Below are 19,831 nucleotides of genomic sequence, written 5' to 3'. Positions count from 1 at the left end.
AATGACTTGCACATGACAAACTGTCATTTTCCTAATTTATATTCATGTCACCCAAACTCCAAGACCAGATCTCTAGACTTTATGCCATACTGCCTCTCTGTATGCTTTTGAGGAGAAAGAAATTCATTTATTACAATAATGATAATATTTTCGTTTCATTTTGTGGCTTACAAAGCATTTAAAATTTTTGCTATTCCAAATCCTTTACAAACATACATGTTTAGAATTTTCCTGGGAAGAGGTATTATCACTTGGATCCTGAGGAAATAGGAATAAAATGATTGTTATTTGCTCCAATATCAAAGTCAGAACAAATTAATACATTTTTCTAACCCCTAAACTTAGATTCTGACTTAAATAATACTTCTATGCATTTTCAAAATTAAAACAGAAAGCCATATGGCATAATAGAAAAATTAATGTTGAAGTCAATAAAAAAGACATGGGTTTTAAATCTATACCCATCATGTAAAGACTTTGTGACCCTGGGAAAATCACTTGACCCCTCAATCTTCCAACTATTTTTTTTAAGACTATATAAGTAGCAGAATAGGAGATCATTTGTACTGGAAACTTTTGATGTGGTATAGGGATCAAATTCTCTGCTTTAGGGTACCTCTAGTTAGAATAAAACATCATTGGGCAATGTTTAAAAAAAATAAAAATGCAGCACAACATAGATGATGTTAATTTGTGGTTTTCTAAGTCAATATGCAACTCTAGGGATCTGTTTCTATTTGAGTTTGAGTCCATTGACCTACACCAATGAAATCATTTATCTAAATGATAATAGAAGTTCTGGGGGAAAGTTTTAAAGCTTTCATAATCTTATTAAGCTAGTCAGTGCTTTCTAATATATAGTAATTAATGTTTTTTTATTTTTATACATTAACAGTTTATATTCTATAATGTTTTACAGTCTATAAAATATTTTCTCACCCATTATATCTATTTCATGAGGTAGGATTTAGACCTAAAAGAGATTTCAGAAGGCATCTCTTCCCTTTATTTACAAAGAAAGAAACACAGAGAGCGGTAAAGTCATTTTATTATACAGGTTATACAGGTAGTAAGTAGGAGATCCAGGATTTATACCAAGTCCTGAGACTTCAAGTATTGAAATCATTCTACTATATCATACTACATCATTTGTTAAAGTGTTATGTTGCCATCAGTTAATATTCTCAGTGGTATAAAAATTTAATATAATTTTTCTTAATGATCACTTATTGAGCCAGGGCATGCATGATCCTCTTCAAAGTTAATAAAGACTTCATTCTAAAGATTTAATTTATTCTGAAACAAATGACATAAATTTAGTTATATATAATAAAAATGAAAAATGCAGTGATCCATGGAGTTTATCTAGCATAGTTTCATCACAGTTATCTGTTAGAAAGATCTGTTCACTTTTCTAGATTAGCTTTGGTTATCTAGACTATTTTAAAATATCTCTACAGAAGGATATTTCATAGCTATCATTCATAACCAATTCCTTGAAATCTGAGAATTCACTGTACAAAAGGTTTTATTTAAAAGTTTGCAGTTGCAGTTATAATGATATTTTGAGAGCTTTTCTAAAAGGAAGGTCTTTTTTTCTTATGATTTTCTGGGTAAGACAAGCAGAATTGTATATGACTCTGACGCTGAGTGGTGTGATAGGAAGTTAAGAGTTAGACATTTCTTCTTTAAGATAGCCTAAGAAGTTCATTCTAATAGATAGGCTCAATAAGTTTATTTCTCCCCAGTGAATTAGGGGGCCATCAAACCATAAACTTAACTAAAATATATTCAAAATCTGGAGAACACCAATTTGGAGAAAGAAATGTATATTTATTTCCAAGACAAGGAATTAGTTTTTCAGTTTTATATTTAGTATAGATTTTAATCTCTGTCTGCAGAGCTTACATGACTATAGGGTTAGGCATTTTGATTGAATAGTCAATTATTCAAATAAATTCTTTTCTTTCTTACTGAAATGACAGGTAGATAAGAGGTGTTTATTTTAAATTTTTGGCCTCTAGCAGAGTATCTTTTTACATAGTAGGAACTACTAAATAAATGTTGAATGAAAGAATGAATGAATGAATGAATGAATTCACCCATTGTTTTGTCACAAGCTGTTGTGAAGTTGGCATGGGACAGCATTAAAAATAGCTCCTTAATTTATTTCCTACTCTCATCTTTGATTTGGACTGATTGCAGGATACCTTTCAACTATATTTCATTATCCTGACCTGATTCCAGTCATGTGGCAAATTATAAACTGGAAACTCAGTACCACCTACCTCCTTAACCCCCTCACATAATACTGTTCACCCCCATTCCCATCCCCTACTTCCCTATAGTTTCATATTTCAAGTAGAATATACTCTGATGGGAATGGCAAGATAGGAGTCAGGGTTGCTGGCATTTTTTGGCAACTCACAGGAAGTGCCTTCTTTTTCTCAAAGATTTTTGTCTAACCATCTTAGCTTCCCTACCCTTATTTAATCATAGGCTTTTACTGAAATATAATAACTTCTTAACACAAAAGGGTTGAGCCCCTCTACATTAATATAAAAGTTTTATAATGCTAAATTAATAAAAATATTTTAAACAATTTATGCAAACATTTCACCAATTCAGATGGTATCATTTTTTTTTTTCCTGTTTTAACTGTCAAACATTTTAGAATTCCCTAGTATCACTTGATCAATCTTTTATTGGTACAGATCTCTAGGTTTAGCATTGAAATAAAGGTGAGAAATTTGTAAAGGCTATATACTGCATTGTTGTTTTCCCAGAGTGGCTGTTGATTCAGGGCCAGAAATGAAGGTGGAGAATATCAATTCAAAAGCCAAACTGCATGCTGCTCTTTATGAAAGGAAGCTTCTATCCCTGGAGGTGCGAAAACGCAGAAGAAGGAATGGCAGATTGAGGGCACTAAGGTCAAAATACCCAGGTACAAACATGTTGCTGGCTTTAACTAAACTTACTTAACCAGAACTCTTGATAGAATATTTTAGCTAGCCTTTTAGTTCCTCTTTTTGACTGTGGCTTACAATTAATCTTTTATGGAACCATAGAAATTAATATCAATTTTTTTTAACCTTTTCTTCCTTAGTATTTATAATGAGAGATATTGCATATGTATTTAAGTCAGTATTAAAGATTAGCCTTTCATAAAAACAGGATGCTTATGAGATAATCAAGTTTTTATAAGTTGAGATAATCCTTAAGAGTTACAGATCAGTTCGTGATTAGATAATAAACTTTTTTTGCTACTTTGTTCTTACAATGATAGAAGCATTTCATTCTTCCTATACATGAAAGAAAGGAACATTCCTCTATACCCCAGATTCTGCTTTTGTGTTTGGCTTCCTGGGCCCTTGACGATTTAGTTTTCTTAGTTCTATTTTCAGATTTCCTTGATGCAAAAAAAAAAAAAAAATTGTTATAGGAAAAATCAATAACTTACACCAGCTGGTACTGTCTTCTCTTTGGAAGCTACATTTGCCATGTTTGCTTTTAGGTTTGGAGCTGGACAATGATTCCCTTTTCAAACAGTCTTAGGAAACACTTTTTCCCCTCTTACCTAAAGCCATGAAAAACAATGACAATCTGATTTCTACCCTATAAATATAAAGTGATTTAAGATCTGTTCTGTATTAAGTTCAATGAATTTGTCCTTTGATATTACAAAGAGAGGAGCTAAAATGCAATGAAGAGGTCAGAAATATATATGATTTTTCATAGACCTATATCTTTTTTTTTTCTTATCTCTGCCCCTAATGTAAATGTTTCTATGTAATCTGAAAGGTATTGAGAGACTGAAACATTTCATTTTTGTCAGCAACATTAATGGTTCTTTTTTAGTGATTCCACAACCAGCTGAATTATCCATTAAAACTGAGACAGAAAGTGAAGAGGAAGAAGAGGACCCAATAGAACATGAAGATGAAGAACAGGAAGCATCCCAAGAGGAATCTGCAGGGTCTCTTGTAGAAAATCAAACCAAATATACACCTTCACTGACTGCCTTGGTGGACACTCCACCCAAAGAAAGTTCCTTGAAAGCTTCTGAATGGAATGGAGAAACTACTCCTTGCCCCAAGCCTGAAATTCAACAGCCAGAACCAACATTTAACTTGATGCAGATTCTGCAAGAAAATGGAAATCTCAGGTGAGGCCTCTTTTTCACAAAATGAACTTTAACCTAATTGAGTAATAAATGGGGCACTTGAGTGGTCTGCTCTACAAATAAATGATTCCTTTTCAAATAGATAGGATGAGATCATTCTTGATATTACTTTCATTAGGTAAGCTTCTGCCACTATCAATTGTAAATGTCTTTGTCTAAAAATTGTCTGTTCATAGCCTTTGATCATTTATCAATTGGGAAATGTCTTGTATTCTTATAAATTTGAGTCAACTCTCTCATATTAGAAATGAGGCTTTTATCAGAAACATTGGACATAAAATTTTTTCCCCACTTTCCTGCTTCCCTTCTAATTTTGGCTTCATTGATTTTTGGTTGTGCCATAAAGGAATTTGGTAGGACTCCTTCTTTCCCTATTTTTCCAAATAGTTTGCATAGTATTGGAATTAATTGTTTTTTAAAGTTTTAGTAGAATTCACTTGTAAGTCGTTTTGGCCCTGGAGATTTTTTTCATAGGGAATTGATTAATAGCCTGTTCAATGACTTTTTCCAAAATGGGACTAATTAAGTAATTTATTTCCTCCTTTGTTAATCTGAACAATTTATATTTTTGTGTTTGTCCATTTCATTTAGATTATCAGGTTTATTGACATATAGTTGGATAAAGTAGCTCCTAATTATTGCTCTGATTCTTCTTCATTGGTGGAAAATTCATCCTTTTCATTTTTGATACTAGCAATTTAATTTTTTTCTTTCCTTTTTCTAATCAAATTAACTAAAGGTTTATCTATTTTGTTGTTTCATAAAATCAACTCTTTTGTTTATTAGTTCAATAGTTTTCATGTTTTCAATTTTATAAATCTCCCCTTTTATTTTCAAATTTTCAAATTTGGTATTTAATAAGGGTTTTTAAATTTGTTCTTTTTCTAGCTTTTTAAATTGCATCCTAATCTTCTCTTTCTCTATTCTATGCAAATAAGCATGTATAAATATAAAATTTCCCTTAAGAACTGTTTTGACTGCATTCCATAAATTTTGTTTCATTATTGTCATTTTCTTGGATGAAATTATCTATTGTTCCTATGATTTTACCCACTCATTCTTTAGGATGAGAGTATTTAGTTTCTAATTAAATTTTGATCTGTTTTTCCCTGGCCTTTTATTACATGTAATTTTTATTGCATCATGATCAGGAAAAGATGCATCTACTATTTCTGCCTTTCTGCATTTAATTTTGAGATTTTTATGCCCTAATACATGGTTAATTTTTTTGTAGGTTCCCTATACTGCCAAAAAAGAAGTATATTCCTGTCTGTTCCCATTCAGTTTCTCCAAAGATCTATCATACCTAACTTTTCTAAAACTCTATTTACCTCCTTAACATCTTTTTTATCTGTTTTGTGGATCTATTTATCTAGTTCTGATAGGGTGAGGTTGAGATCTGCCACTAATATAGTTTTGCTGTCTATTTCTTCTTGCAGCTCTTAACTTCTCCTCTAGGAATTTGGATGCTATATCATTTAATGCATAAAGGGATCCCATAGATAAAGAAGTAATATTAATACTAAATATTACTTCTTTAGCTATGGGACCCTTTAGCAAAATGTAGTTTCCTTTCTTACCTCTCTTAATTATATCTATTTTTGTTTTTGCTTTATCTGAGATCAAGATCATTATTCCTGCTTTTTTTACTTCACCTAAAGCATAATAGATTCTGCTCCAGCCTTTTATTTTGACTCTATATATATCCCTGTGCTTAGGATTCTGGCTTTTAATTCAGTTTGCTATCTGCTTCTGTTTTAGGAGAGAGTTCAATTCTTTCACATTCACAGTTAAAATGACTAACTTTGTTATTTCCTACTATCTTATTTTCCCCAAGTTATAATTTTCTCTTTCCTTTCCCCTCTCCCTCTTCCCCAGTGTGTGGTTCAGAAATGGTGAGGGATCACCATTTTAATAAAAAAAAAGCTGGAGAGATCTCTAGAAGCAAAGCAAAGTTTATTATACATTCTTGCAAGAAGGGCATACCACCCATCAAAGGGAGGAAGCCCCATCTTTAATCCCTAATGCAAATACCCCCTCCCACCACTGACCCTCATCCTTGTTGGCTGAGGATCTTACATTCTAAACGTGGAAACTACCCAAGAAATTGAACTTGACCAATAAGTACATAGTTGCCCATATTTCACTGAAATAGGGAGACGCTGATGTCATGGGAGGATAGCAGGAAGGGGGGAGGACTTAGGTATGCCCTTGACTCAATCTTCAAAGTCCTTCCGACCTACTCAAACTCTGAAGTAGATGAAGCCTTACTTGGTTTTCACAGCTGTCTTGAAAAATCTCAACTCATCTCGTTCACCAGTATTTTACTTCTGACTACTACCTCCCTCAATCTGCCCTCACCTTTTACAACCCCTTCCCCTTTCTTGTACCTTTTCCCTTCTGTTCTCTTCTATTACCTCCCCCTTTGCTTTTCTCTTTCTCTTCCTACTTCCCTATGGGATGACATGTTTCAATATCAAACTAAATATGTCTGATATTCCCTCTTTGAGCCAAATCTGATAAGATTAAGATTCACAGAATGCTTATCCTCCTCTTTTTTTTCCCCTCAACTGTAATAGGTTTTTTTTTTTTTTTGCTTGTTCATATGATATAATTTACCTCATTTTACCTCCCCTTCTCTCTTCTTCCAGTATATTCCCTTTTCCACCTGTAGCTTTTTTTAATATCATCACAGTAAATGATATACTGTCATATTATATCTACACTCTTTAAATATATCACTAACAAAGATACAGTTCTCAAGAGTTAAACATATCAATTTCCCATATAGAGATTTAAACATTTTAACTTTTAAAAAGCATATTTTTTTTTTCTTTTTACCTTTTTATGCTCTTAAATTCTGTATTTGAAGATCAGATTTTCTGTTCAGCTGTGGTCTTTTTATCAAAATAACATAAAATCCCCTGTTTCATTGAATGTCCATCTTTTCCCCTGAAAGATAATACTTAATTTTGATGAATAGTTGATTCTTGGCTGCCATCCAAGTTCCTTTGCCCTTTGGAGTATCATATTCTAGGCTCTTCTATCCTTTAAAGTGGAAACAGGTAGGTCCTGGGTAATTTTGATAGTGGCTTCTCAGTAGTTGAATTGGTTTTTTTCTGGGTGCTTGCAATATTTTCTCCTTGATCTAATAATTCTAAAATTTAGCAACGATGCTCCTTGGAATCTTCATTTTGGGGTCGCTTTCAGAAGGTAATTGGTGGATTCTTTCAGTGGCTATTTTACCTTCGAGTTCTAGGACATCAGGTTAGTTTTCCTTGATGATTTCTTGAAAGGTGCTGTCTAGGCTCTTGTGTTTTTGTGGTTTTTAGGTAGTTCAATAATTCTTAGATTGTCTCTCCTGGATCTATTTTCCAGGTTAGTTGATTTTCGTCTATTTTTTTTAATTTTTATTTAACTGATTTTAATGTCTCTTTGAGCAATTCACTTCCATTTGTTCAATTCTAATTTTTAGTGAATTATTTTCTTCAGTTAGCTTTTTTTATCTCCTTTTACATTTGACCAATTGAACTTTGAAATGAGTTGTTTGTTGTATTTTTTTTTTCTATTTCATAAATTCTGTTTTTCAAGGAGTTTATTTCATTTTCCATTTTGCCAAAATCACTTTTTAAGAAGAGATTTTCTTCAGACAATTTCTGGGTTTCATTTCCTCATTTTTCTTCTAACTTTTTTTTCTTTTTTTTAATAGCTTTTTATTTACAGGTTATGTGCATGGATAATTTTACAGCATTGACAATTGCCAAACCTTTTGTTCCAACTTTTCCCCTCCTTCCCCCCACCTCCTCCGCCAAATGGCAGATTGGCCAATGCATGTTAAATATGTTAAAGTATAAATTAAATACAATATATGTATACATGTCCAAACAGTTATTTTGCTTTTTGAACCGGGCTTTGAAATAGTGTATAATTAGCCTGTGAAGGAAATAAAAAATGCAGGTGTTCAAAAATAGAGGAATTGGGAATTTTATGCAGTGGTTCGTAGTCATCTCCCAGAGTTCTTTTGCTGGGTATAACTGGTTCAGTTCATTACTGCTCTGTTGGAATTGATTTGGTTCATCTCATTGTTGAAGAGGGCCACGTCCATCAGAATTGATCATCATATAGTATTGTTATTCTAACTCTTTTTTAAGATCCTTTTTGAATTCTTCCAAGAGAGCTTTTTGAGTTAAAAAATGTTTCATATCACCCTTTGAGGCTTCATCTGGAGACATTTTGCCTTTAGTGCCCTCAGGGTTTGAGGTCTGTTGTCTTTCTTCATAAAAGCTATCTATGATCAGAGTTCTTTTTGCTTTTTTTGCTGATTTTTAAAGGTTGAGGTCTGCTCTTAGGGCAAAGGAGAGATTGTCCCAAGCTTCTTCTATAAGTGACAGCATCTTCACACTGCTTTGGACCTCTGCTGCAGGCTTCCTTCTTCTGGTGGATGGGTGTGGCCAAGTCCTATTTGCTCTGCTAGGGTTCAGGGGTTCACTATTTGCCCTCTGAAGTTGTGTTAGATGTCTCACAGCTAGTCTGCTGATCCTTTGGCTTCTGAACCAGGATAGAGTAACAATCACTGCTGTATTTTGGCTATGAGCCTCTCAGTAGATTTCCCTCATGTCCATTGGCCCTATTCTGGGTTGCAACCTCCTACCTACCTTCCTTGCCCAATTGAGACAGACTTTTTCTGAAGCTCTTCCAAAATATCTCCTACTGCATATTTATTACACTTCAAATATTTGTGGGTTCTGTCACTCCAAAATCTATTCAGAGGCTTGATCTGGTGTTGATCTGAAGGAATCCAGGAAGAGCTCAGACAAAGAAAAACCTGTCTACTCTCTGCTTCTTGAGTCTACCTCCCCAGATCTTTTTTTTTTTTTTTTAAATCATGGCCTTAAACCGTTTTTTAAAGTACAATATAGTATTTCATCACATTCATATGCCATAACTTTTTTATTCATTTGCTCAATTGATGGGTATCCCTTAAGTTTCTAATTCTTTGCCACAATAAAAAGAATTATATAAATATTGTTGTGAATATGGGTCTTTTTCCTTTTTCTTTGATCACTTTGGAGTACAGACTTAGTAGCAACATTGCTAGATTGAAAAGTATGCTTAGTTTTGTCACCCTTTGATATAATTCCATGTTATTCTCCAGAATAATTTATCCAGTTCACAGTTCTGCCTACAGTGATCTTATAGGAAGGGCTTCAGATTTATCCCCCTATAGATAATGCTTATCATTTTAAGAAAAGTTCTATTTATTCCTAGGTTTTCTTGTATTTTTAATGGTAATTGGTATTTTGTCAAAAACTTTCTCTGCAACTGTGGATATAATAGAAATAATGGATATAATAAATTTTTCTTCTTGTTTTTATTATTGATGTACTCAAGTTATGCTTATAATTTTCTTATTATTGAAACAGACTCACATTCCAGATATAAATTCCATGTGGTCATAGTGTCTGATCTTTATTGAAGTCTCTTCACTTGTATTTTGTTTTAAATTTTTGTATCAATATTTCTTAGGGAAAGTGATCTTGTATGTTTTTTTTTTTTCTTTTTCAGTTTTGGTTCTTCCTGTTTAAACCATATTTTTGTTATAGAAGGAGTTTTGTAGGACTTTGTAACCTATTTTTTAAAAAAATAGTTTATGTACTATTGAAATTAAATTGTTTTTTATAAATGTTTGGTAGAATATGGTTGTTCATCTCATTAACTTTTTTTTTTTTTGTAGTTAAATTTATTTAGGTCTTGGGGACACTAGGTGGTGCAGTGGATAGAGCTCCAGCCCTGAAGTCAGGAGGACCTGAGTTCAAATCTGGCCTCACACATAACACTTCCTAGCTGTGTGACTCTGGGCAAGTCACTTAACCCCAATTGCCTCAGGAAAAAAAAAAAACAACAACAAAAACCCAGAAATTTATTTAAGTCTGAGAGAAGTCAATTGAAATCCCCCACTAATAGTGTTTTACTATATATTTCTCCTATAATTTAATTTTTTCTTTTAAGATTTTGTTTATTATACTATTTATATTCAATATTGATATTAATTCATTATCAGTTTCCCTGATTATTTCCTTTAGTTAGGCCCGTTTTTGTTTTGTTTATCTGAGATCATGATTGATACTCCTACCTATTTAACTGAAGCATAATAAATTCTGATCCAGCACTTTAAGTCTTTGTGTGTCTTGTTTCAAGTGTATTTCTTGGAAACAATTGTGGAATCTGATTTCTAATCCCTTTTGCTGTCTTCTGTTTTGTAGATCATCCTAGTCACATATTCACAATGATAACCATTAATTGTGTATTTCTATCCATTTTATTCTCTTCTATTTAACCTTGACTTTTTTATCCTTTGCTTTCCTCAAATCTGTTTTACTTCTGACCTCTGCCTCTCTTAAATTACTTTCTGTCTTACCACCCTCCCTCCTTTCTTTTAGCCCCTCTCCTACTTCCCTGATGGATAAGATGTTTTTCTTTACTCAACTGAGAGAGAGGGATTGAGAGGAGAGAGGAAGGGAGAGAAGGAAGGAAGCAGGGCAGGGATGGGGTGGGGTGGTGGTGGTGGTGGTGGTGGTGGTTATGTATTTTTTTCTTCTTTGAATTAGTTCAAATGAGAGTGAGGTTCACATCTTGCCTGCTTTCCCCTATTTTTCCCTCCATTATAAAATCTCTTTCTTGTGTTCTTCTTTTATGTAAAATGATTTCCCCTAATCTTCCTCTCCCTTCCCCATTCTCCCAATCCATTCCTCTTTCTCAGTCTTCCATTTTCTAGACTCATGCTAATAACCTATAAGTAAACTACTTTCAACAACCCTATTGATGATAAAATTTTAGAGTTACATGTATCATCTTCCAGTTTAGAATTGTAAATAATTTAATCTTAATAAGTTCTTTATGATGCCTCTTTCATATTTGCTTTTTTTTTTTTTTTTTATGTCTGTCTTGAATCTTGTGTTTGAATGTCAGATTTTCTGTTTATCTCTGGTCTTTTCATCAGGAATACCTGGAAGTCTTCTGTTTCAATAAATGTCCATTCTCTTCTCTCCCTTCCCCCTTCTTTCCCTCCCCCATCCTCCCCTCCCCAGTAGAATTGTACTCAGTTCAATGAAGTTGAATATTCTTAGTTGTAATCCTAGCTCTTTTGCCTTCCAGAATATCATATTGCAAACCTTTCATTTCTTTGTAGTGTTAGCTGCTAAATCTTGTTTTATTCTGACTGATGCCCCATAATTTCTGAATTCTTTCTGACTGCTTTCAGTGTTTTCTTGTTGACCTGGGAACTCTGGAATTTGAATATTATATTCTTGGAAATTTTCATTTTGTGATTTCTTTCAGAAGTTGATCAGTGGGTTTTTTAGTTTCTACTTTGTGTTCTGGTTCTTTGATAGTTGGGCTGTCTTCCTTTACAATTTCTTGACATATAATACCAAGGCTCTTTTGGGAGGAAAGGAAGAAGGTAATTATGGTTTTCATGTAGTCTTAATAATTCTTAAATTATCTGTCCTCTGTTTTCCAGAGCAATTATTTCTTCAATGAGATATTTTACATTTTCATCTTTTTTATACTTTTGACTTTGTTTTTATTGTTGCCTGATATTTTATGAAGCCACATGATAAATTTAATTTCTAAGCAATTATTTTCTTGGTGAGAAGGTTTTTTATTCCTTTTGCCATTTGGCCAATTCTGATTTTTAAGGATTTATTTTCTTCAATAAATTTTTGGTCTCTCTTTATCAAGCTAAGTTAATTATCTTTTTATGATCTGAAGTTTCTCTCCACTATAATCGCATATTCAATATTTAGTCCCTATTCAAATTTTAGTTCTTTTGCATAAGGCCTTCCTTCTAACTAACTTTGGAGGAACAATAACTAGAAAGCATCCAATAATTGAATATTCAAGCATTGTAAACAAAGTTTGTATTGGGCTCCAATCTGTTGCTGATATAATTTTGCCTGCATTGTCAGAAAGCCAGTCATTTGAAATAACCAAAATCATGTCTGAAATGAAACAGATCTTCCCTAATCAGCAACTTCAGTGAAAACTGTCGGTCTCTTTTTTTTTTTTAATTTTTATTTAATGATTACTTTATATTGACAACATTATCCCTTGCACTCGTTTCTTTTCCGATTTTTTTCCCCTCCCTCCCTCCACCCCCTCCCCTAGATGGCAAGCAGTCCTTTATATGTTGGATATGTTGCAGTATATCCTAGATACAATATATGTTTGCAGAACCGAACAGTTCTCTTGTTGCATAGGGAGAATTGGATTCAGAAGGTATAAATAACCCGGGAAGAAAAACAAAAATGCAGATAGTTCACATTCGTTTCCCAGTGTTCTTTCTTTGGGTGTAGCTGCTTTTGTCCATCATTTATCAATTGAAACTTAGTTAGGTCTCTTTGTCAAAGAAATCCACTTCCATCAAAATATGTCCTCATACAATATCGTTGTCGAAGTGTATAATGATCTCCTGGTTCTGCTCATTTCACTTAGCATCAGTTCATATAAGTCTCGCCAGTCCTCTCTGTATTCATCCTGTCAGTCTCTTTTTGGTTCCTCTGTTTTATAATCAGATAGTTTGAATCTTTAGTTGACATTCTCACAGATTGAATAGATGAGAGCAAAGTTTATTTTTTTTTTATTTTTAGTGGTTTTGACAGTATTTTATTTCTTTCCAAATATATGTTAAGATTATTTTCAACCTTCATTTTTGTAAGATTTTGAGTTTGAAATTTTTCTCTGTCCCTTCCATCCTTTCTTCCCAAGATAGCAAACATTCTGACATAGGCTATACTTGTACTATAAAGTTAAATATATTTCTTTTAGTCATGTTCTGAAAGAAGAATCAGAACCAAAGGGAAAAATAATGAGAAAGAATAAAATAGAATAAATGAAATAGTATGCCTTGATCTGCATTCAGATTCCATCAGTTCTTTCTCTGGATGTGGATGACATTCTCTATTACAAGTCTTTTGGAATTATCTCAGATCACTGTACTGCTGAGAAGAGCTAAGTCTATCATAGTTGATTGTTATACAATGTTAATGTTGCTGTGTATAGTGTTCTCCTGATTCTGCTCATTTCAAACAACAATAGTTCATGTAAGTTTTTCCAGGTTTTCTGAAATCTGCTTGCTCATCATTTTTACAGCACAATAGTTTTCAGTATATTCATATACCACACGTTGTTCAGCCATTCCCCAATTATTGGGCTTCCCCCCAATTTCCATTTCTTTGCCATCACAAAAGATTTGTCTTAAATATTTTTATACATTTGAGTTATTTTCTCTTTTTTATGGTCTCTTTGGGATACAACTAGTAGTGGTATTGCTAGATCAAAAGGTATATACAGGGTAGCTAGGTGGTGCAGTGGGTAAAGCACCAGGCCTGAAATCAGGAGGACCTGAGTTCAAATTTGATCTCAGACACTTAACACTGCCTAGCTGTGTGCCCCTGGACAAGTCACTTAACCCCAATTGCCTCAGGAGGAAAACAAACAAACAAAAAAAGGTATGCACAGTCTTATAGCCCTTTGAGCATAGTTCAAATTGCTTTCCAGAATTGTTTTCCACAACTCTATTAACAAAGACAAAGTTTTGAAGAGATATATCTACCTGGAAAAATATTTATCTTTATGATTCTGTCATGTCCTTTCTTTTTATCTATATCTACTTTCTTCATACTTCACATATTTATATTAGCCACAATTTTTTTTAATTGGGAAAAATATGGCCTAAAACTTGGTTTCTAAAGCCTTTTTGTAGACTTTTATCTGTTATCATAAAGAATAGAGAATATTTAAGAAAGAGGCACAAAATCAGAACAACATTCTTTATATGGGTAGTAGAACTAATATTCTGCATATCCAATTTAAATTTAACTTTGATTTTTATAGCAAAGTCCAGGCTCGAGTAGTCTTCTGCATATCTAATTTAAATTTAATTTTGACTTTTATAGCAAAGTCCAGGCTCGAGTAGCCTTCTCTGCCTACCTTCAACATGTTCAAACTCGACTGATGAAAGATAGTGGAGGCCAATCTTTTAATGCCAGTTGGGCTGCCAAAGAGGATGAACAGATGGTAAGTCTCTTTATGTTAGGAATATTCTAGTGAATAAAACTATATATAGCTATATATTACATACTTTACTATATACTATATAAAACTAGAATTGAATTTCTTTTAAGGTACATAGCAGTGAATTCTCTTAATAAGAGGGTTATTATTAAGTACTTTAAATGTTTCTGTAAATGTGAAGGATATCATCTGAGGGCACTTACTCAATGTGGAGGGTAAAGTTTGGCCTTTTGAAATGGAAATACCCTATCGCAGACTTTCTAATGACTTTCTTTTTTATAGAAAACAGTCCAGAAATTATCCTCCTTTGATTTATCCAGTTATTTATATTTATTTTAATATTTATAAGTTCATTTAAGTTATCAGTTAACTGGCAGTTAATCCAACTTTAAAAAAATCATCAGTTTTTGTTAAAAACCTTGATTTCTATGTAAAATTTCTCAAGTCCTTTCTTGTATCCAAGTAACAAAAAGCATCAAGCCAGTTGATGAGGATAAAATGTCCTAAGGAATCTCTAGTCTTTTTATTTATAGGTATTTCTAGCCCAGTACAGAAAGATCTTTAGGTTTGAAAAAGTTTTATTCTCTATTCTGTTTAGTAGTGATTATTCCTCCACCTTCCTAACTCTTTGTTTTTGTTGTTTGTTGATTCTTGAAGAGGACCATGACATCAGGAATTTGATTCCTTAACTTTGAAGTGCATTGGTTTGAAGTGAGGGAGGGCTGTGCAAGGTCACCTGTCTCACTTTCCCCTTCAGAACCATCTAGGTCCAGTGGCCAGATAGAGATCAGGTAACTGGAGATGGCCCAGGATACAATGGGAGACCTTGACTTTTTAAGCATCAGCTAAGGTCTTTCCCACGTCTAAGTTGGACTGAGGCAGTGCCTTTTCAGTGATTAAGGCTAGGTTAGAAATTGTTGTGCCACAGTCCTCTTATATTATCCAGACTCAGTTTCCTAATTACCCTGACTCAGTTTTATTAAATTGTTCTGCCGTGGTTTCCTTGAATTGTTCTGCCTCAGTTCCTAATTGTTCTGGTCAATCCAGCAACATCACCTCTCCCTCCTAAGCATTAGAATATTTGATAAGGATAAAAGACCTTCTATCTTAGACATCATGACTCCATCCCTTTCCTACTTATCAGAATGCCTCTCCCAATTCCAGAATGTCTGGTGCCTCCTCCCACCCTATCAGAGTCCCCGTTCCCTTTCTTAGCACTCTGACTCCACCCCTGCCTCTGTCTACCCCCTGTATCTGAGCTACAAATATATATGTCATTGAGAACTCACCTTGGCTGCTGGATTCTTGGAGACAATAGTCTCATTCAGTCCTGGGACCAAACCATGAATCCATTTGGTCTCAGGAAATCTCTTCCTTTCAAATAAAATATTAAATACTCTCTAATCTCTATCTTGCCTCAATTTCTCAGGTATTACATTTAATTAGGGAGAGAGAAGGAATAATTGAAGGGAAACCGAGGCAGGACAATTTAGGGAAACTGAGTCAGGCTAACAAAAGAAAACTGTGGCACAACAAAATGAGATAGAGAAAGATCTCTCTTATGTCAAAAAAGAAAAATATCAATTTGTTTGGGCAAGACTTTTTGACCAAAACAGAAACAATTGCTATTTACATTCAAGCTGAGCAATCAGGGCCCAAACAGTGGCCCTGTGGGTTTGACTTGACATGTTTTGTTAGTGGGTCATCAAGAGCCAGAGTAATTTGGTTTTTAGTGATGGTGCTTAATCAGGAAAAAAACCCAAGATATTTTACAAGGTTTCAGGGATCAAAATTTACCTTTCTTTGGGCAGAGTACCAACATACTCAAAAGTCTAGGCCTTATTTTTACTTAATATAACTATAATTTGGTTATCCTTGAAAATAGCTTTTGATAATAAAAAAGTCAAAGCATCTTTGAACAGAGAGATAAAAGCTTATGTTGTGAGTAATCCTTCAGCTGTTTGGAGAAAATGTTAGCCCTGCTCTTTCCGAGTGGAAAATTAAAATTACTCCTTCAAGAGGCAGTTTGTCTCTTGCACAGTTAAACGTGATATTTTAAAATAACAAATTGAACCACTCTATAAAGTCAGCTAGAGTGAGCCCGTGAAATCCAACCCTCTCACTGACAGATTTCTTCTTTTTGCTGGAGTAAACACAACTGACCAGATATCCAGGAAAAAGAAAAAAAAAAATTAACCTTTTAAAAAATACCCATTGAAGATTGCTAGTTTGGGATTTCTATTTGATTTTTATAAGGTATCTAGATTTTGGAATCATCTTTCACATGATTCATTAAAAGATAACAATTTGTTAAAGGTCCTATGGATTCCTTTTTTAAAAATAACTTTATTGGATTTTAAAACAAAATTTTGCTGATTCATATTTATTTTTGTATCACCTATATATCTCATAATACCCTTCTTCTATATCCTTCCCAAAAGCCCTCTTTAATAGTCAAGAATATTTTTAAAAGAGGGGGAAAAAGTTCAATTAAAGTAAACAACACATTGAAAAAGTTTGATATGTGAGTGGTGATCTGATACCTTAACCAAAAAAAAGGCAAGAAGGAGGTGTCTTCTGAAATTTCTTCTTTGGGATTGACATTGGTCATCATTTTTAGAATTGTTTGAATAATTTTATTGTTTCCATCTCCATTTTATTTTGATTTTTTAAATAGGTATATGCTTATTTTTTTCAAATTTTGCTTATTTTACTTAGTTCATGTGTTCTTCTGTTGAGGTTGGGAAAGGGACCCCAAAAGTTTGGAGTCATAGACAAGTGTAGAGAGATGTCTTTAAAAAATTTGCAGGCTTGAACCCATTTCCTATTCAAAGGGCAAAGTTTATTGTAATTATAATGCCAATTGCAGTGAGCTATGTTCCAAAAGAAATTAGCAAGAGACCAGAGAGAAGGGGATAAATTTATAGGACAGATTGGATTAGAGCTTCATGTTACTTATTTGTTAATTTTATGATTTACAAGTAGGTTTGAGGGGTGATCTATTCACTATTGTCTTAAGAATTTGGTCATACTGACCAACAGATTATGTTTGTTTGTAGGACTATTGTAAGGCCAGAAGATTTTGAAATCATTGACAGGTTGTTAGAACAAGATCCATCTTAGGTCAAAGGGCTTCAGAATTACTAAAATATCTAAGGGAAGAAATTTTATTACATTCCTAGGCCAGAGGACTTTTACAATCATTGATAGACAGGTTGTCAGAACAATAGTACTCTTAGGTCAGAGGGCCTTAGAATTACTAATTGATCTTTCCTAATATCTAAGGAAAGAAATATCATTATATTCCTCTACAGTTATTGACAAAATAGGATTGTTAGAACAGGAGTATTCTTAGGTCAGATTTTATCACTTCTGTGTTTTTCTTCATCATATTCATAATTTCTTACAACACAGTGATATTATTTATCATATACATGAACCAGAATTTATTTAGCCATTTTATAATTTATGGACATTGTTTCCAATTTTTTGATCTCACAGAAAGTGGCACTATAAAATATTTTGCTCATTTAAAAAAATTTTTCATCAATGTCCTTGGGCCCTATACCCAATTACTGAATCTTTGGGTGAAAAAGTATGGATATTTAAGTGACTTGCCCAGGGTCATACAGCTAGAAAGTGTTAAGTGTCTGAGGCCAGATTTTAATTCAGGTTTTCCTTACTTCAGGGCTGATGCTTTATCCATTGAACCAACTAGCTGTCCCTAGGGTTAAGTTTCCACAAAACAGTTAAAATTCAATTTCTCAACCTTGAGCAGAGGATGAGAAATATTGGAAAGCCAAGTTTCCACAGAATATTGTAGGCTTCAAGTTAATAAAATACAACATATAATTATATATACATTGTTATAATAGTATAATAAAAGTAATATATAATAATATAATAATAAAAGTAAAATATAATATAAATATTATATTATAGATAATAATAAGTGTCAGTGAGCTAGAAATTGGCTTAAATTATCAAGGAGAAAGGTTTTCTTTATGGAGTGTCTTCTCGGCCCAGAGGTGAATCATTAATATAAATCTAGACACAATGTGATGGGGAAGAGGGCATTTCTAGGGTGTTCCTATTCTTAGAAACTGCTCCTCTAGCCAATTAAACGTTAAATGGGAGGGTTTGGGAAGGAAAGTAATCTAGAAAATTTTCCTCTGGCTTCTGTAACAGTGCACTCACTCTCAGGGAATTGTGCCCACTTCTCATGAGAATTGAAGGTTGAGTCCTTCAATCTCTCTCATGCTTTCAATAAAACTTCACAGACTTTGAAATTGAGTCTACATGTTTATTAATTTAAAAACAACCTGAGGTATCCATAGGTTTCACCAGATTGTATCAGAGTGATTCATGATACAAAATTTAAGAGCCTCACTTTTATAGTTGTTAATAGCTTAAATTTCTTTTTAGAATTGCCTGTTCATATCATTTGGTGATTTACTGGGACATCAGTTTTGATTTTATGGCTTTCTTTTTTTTTTATTTAAAATTTTTATTTTCAATTCCAAATTCTTTTCCTCCTGTCTAGCTAAAGCTACTCCCCCATCCATTGAGAAAAGCAAGCAACCACATGATGATGTAATTTAGGAGAACAATTCCTAGTTGAAATGATGTGTTTGGGGTTTAACTCCAAATATTGAGATTGAAGTAGGCACCATATGATATGTTCAGGGTAGTAATTCTTAGGCACCAAATGTTGGGGTTCGGTTATGTGAGGAATGCCTTTGTCTTTGGCAAAAGATAAGTTTATTTAGGAAAAGAGGTCACAGACAAAATGAAGAGATACAATAGACACCAGGAATGGTAAATATGAAATAGAATTGGGAGAGCATATAACAAATAACAATGGAAAAGACAAATTCCCTGATCGAACTCATAAATAACCAAGAGAAAATAACCGTGAGGTTGAAGTATGCCTTTAGCTGTCAGGCTAAATCCATAGAGGCATTTAGCACCCTAAAAGTTAGTTATAAGAAAGACACTAAGAAGCATGGAAAGACACCATAAGACAGAGTGCTTTAACCCATGGTAAGCTTTAACCCAGAGAGGTTCAGCAAAGGTAGCATGGGCCATAGACAGATTTATAGGGGAAACTTAACTTCAGGGGTTTGACATAACTTAGATTTTTTTGGCTGTCCACAGCAAAGTGGGGGCCAATAACCTCCACAAAAGGATGGATATAAGGTTAAACTGATCCCCATCAGTGACACCTTCCCTGTTTGCCTTAGAGAGTAATATTTTCAATACTTCAGACTCTATCTGATAATCCCATCTAGTAACACAGGACCTCATCAATGATACAGAATGCCATCAGCGGTCCGAAACCCCTCAAAATGTCAAAAAGACTCCAAAGTGAGTTAAGGAGTGCATATTACATTCCTACACAAGAGGGCATGTTCTTATGGTAGAGGAGTGCACTGGTACAGAAGCTGGAGTGTGCTTTTATTAACAAAATCCCTCACATATACTTCCTAGTCTTTTCCCAGTTGTTCCTGATAGGTTCCTGATAGCACCTCCCTCTCTGCCTTCTTTGTGTCCTTCTAGATATGTTCCTCCTCC

General features: G+C 33.6%; 1 protein-coding gene across 10 annotated transcripts in view; it reads left to right on the top strand.

Moving 5' to 3' along the window:
- Positions 1-19,831, top strand: part of TTLL5 (tubulin tyrosine ligase like 5) — a 392,042-nt gene that overhangs the window by 115,948 nt on the left and 256,263 nt on the right. For all 10 annotated transcript variants that reach the window (XM_051977559.1, XM_051977558.1, XM_051977560.1 and 7 more), the window contains 3 exons: positions 2,787-2,944; positions 3,859-4,165; positions 14,140-14,260. In XM_051977559.1, coding sequence (XP_051833519.1) covers positions 2,787-2,944; positions 3,859-4,165; positions 14,140-14,260 — 586 coding nt within the window. The remainder of the gene's footprint in view (positions 1-2,786; positions 2,945-3,858; positions 4,166-14,139; positions 14,261-19,831) is intronic.

This window comes from Antechinus flavipes, chromosome 2 (assembly GCF_016432865.1).
Source record: "Antechinus flavipes isolate AdamAnt ecotype Samford, QLD, Australia chromosome 2, AdamAnt_v2, whole genome shotgun sequence".
NCBI classification, from domain to species: Eukaryota; Metazoa; Chordata; class Mammalia; order Dasyuromorphia; family Dasyuridae; genus Antechinus; species Antechinus flavipes.
Note: the sequence above shows the minus strand (reverse complement) of the source record. Positions and strands in the feature narration are given on the sequence as shown.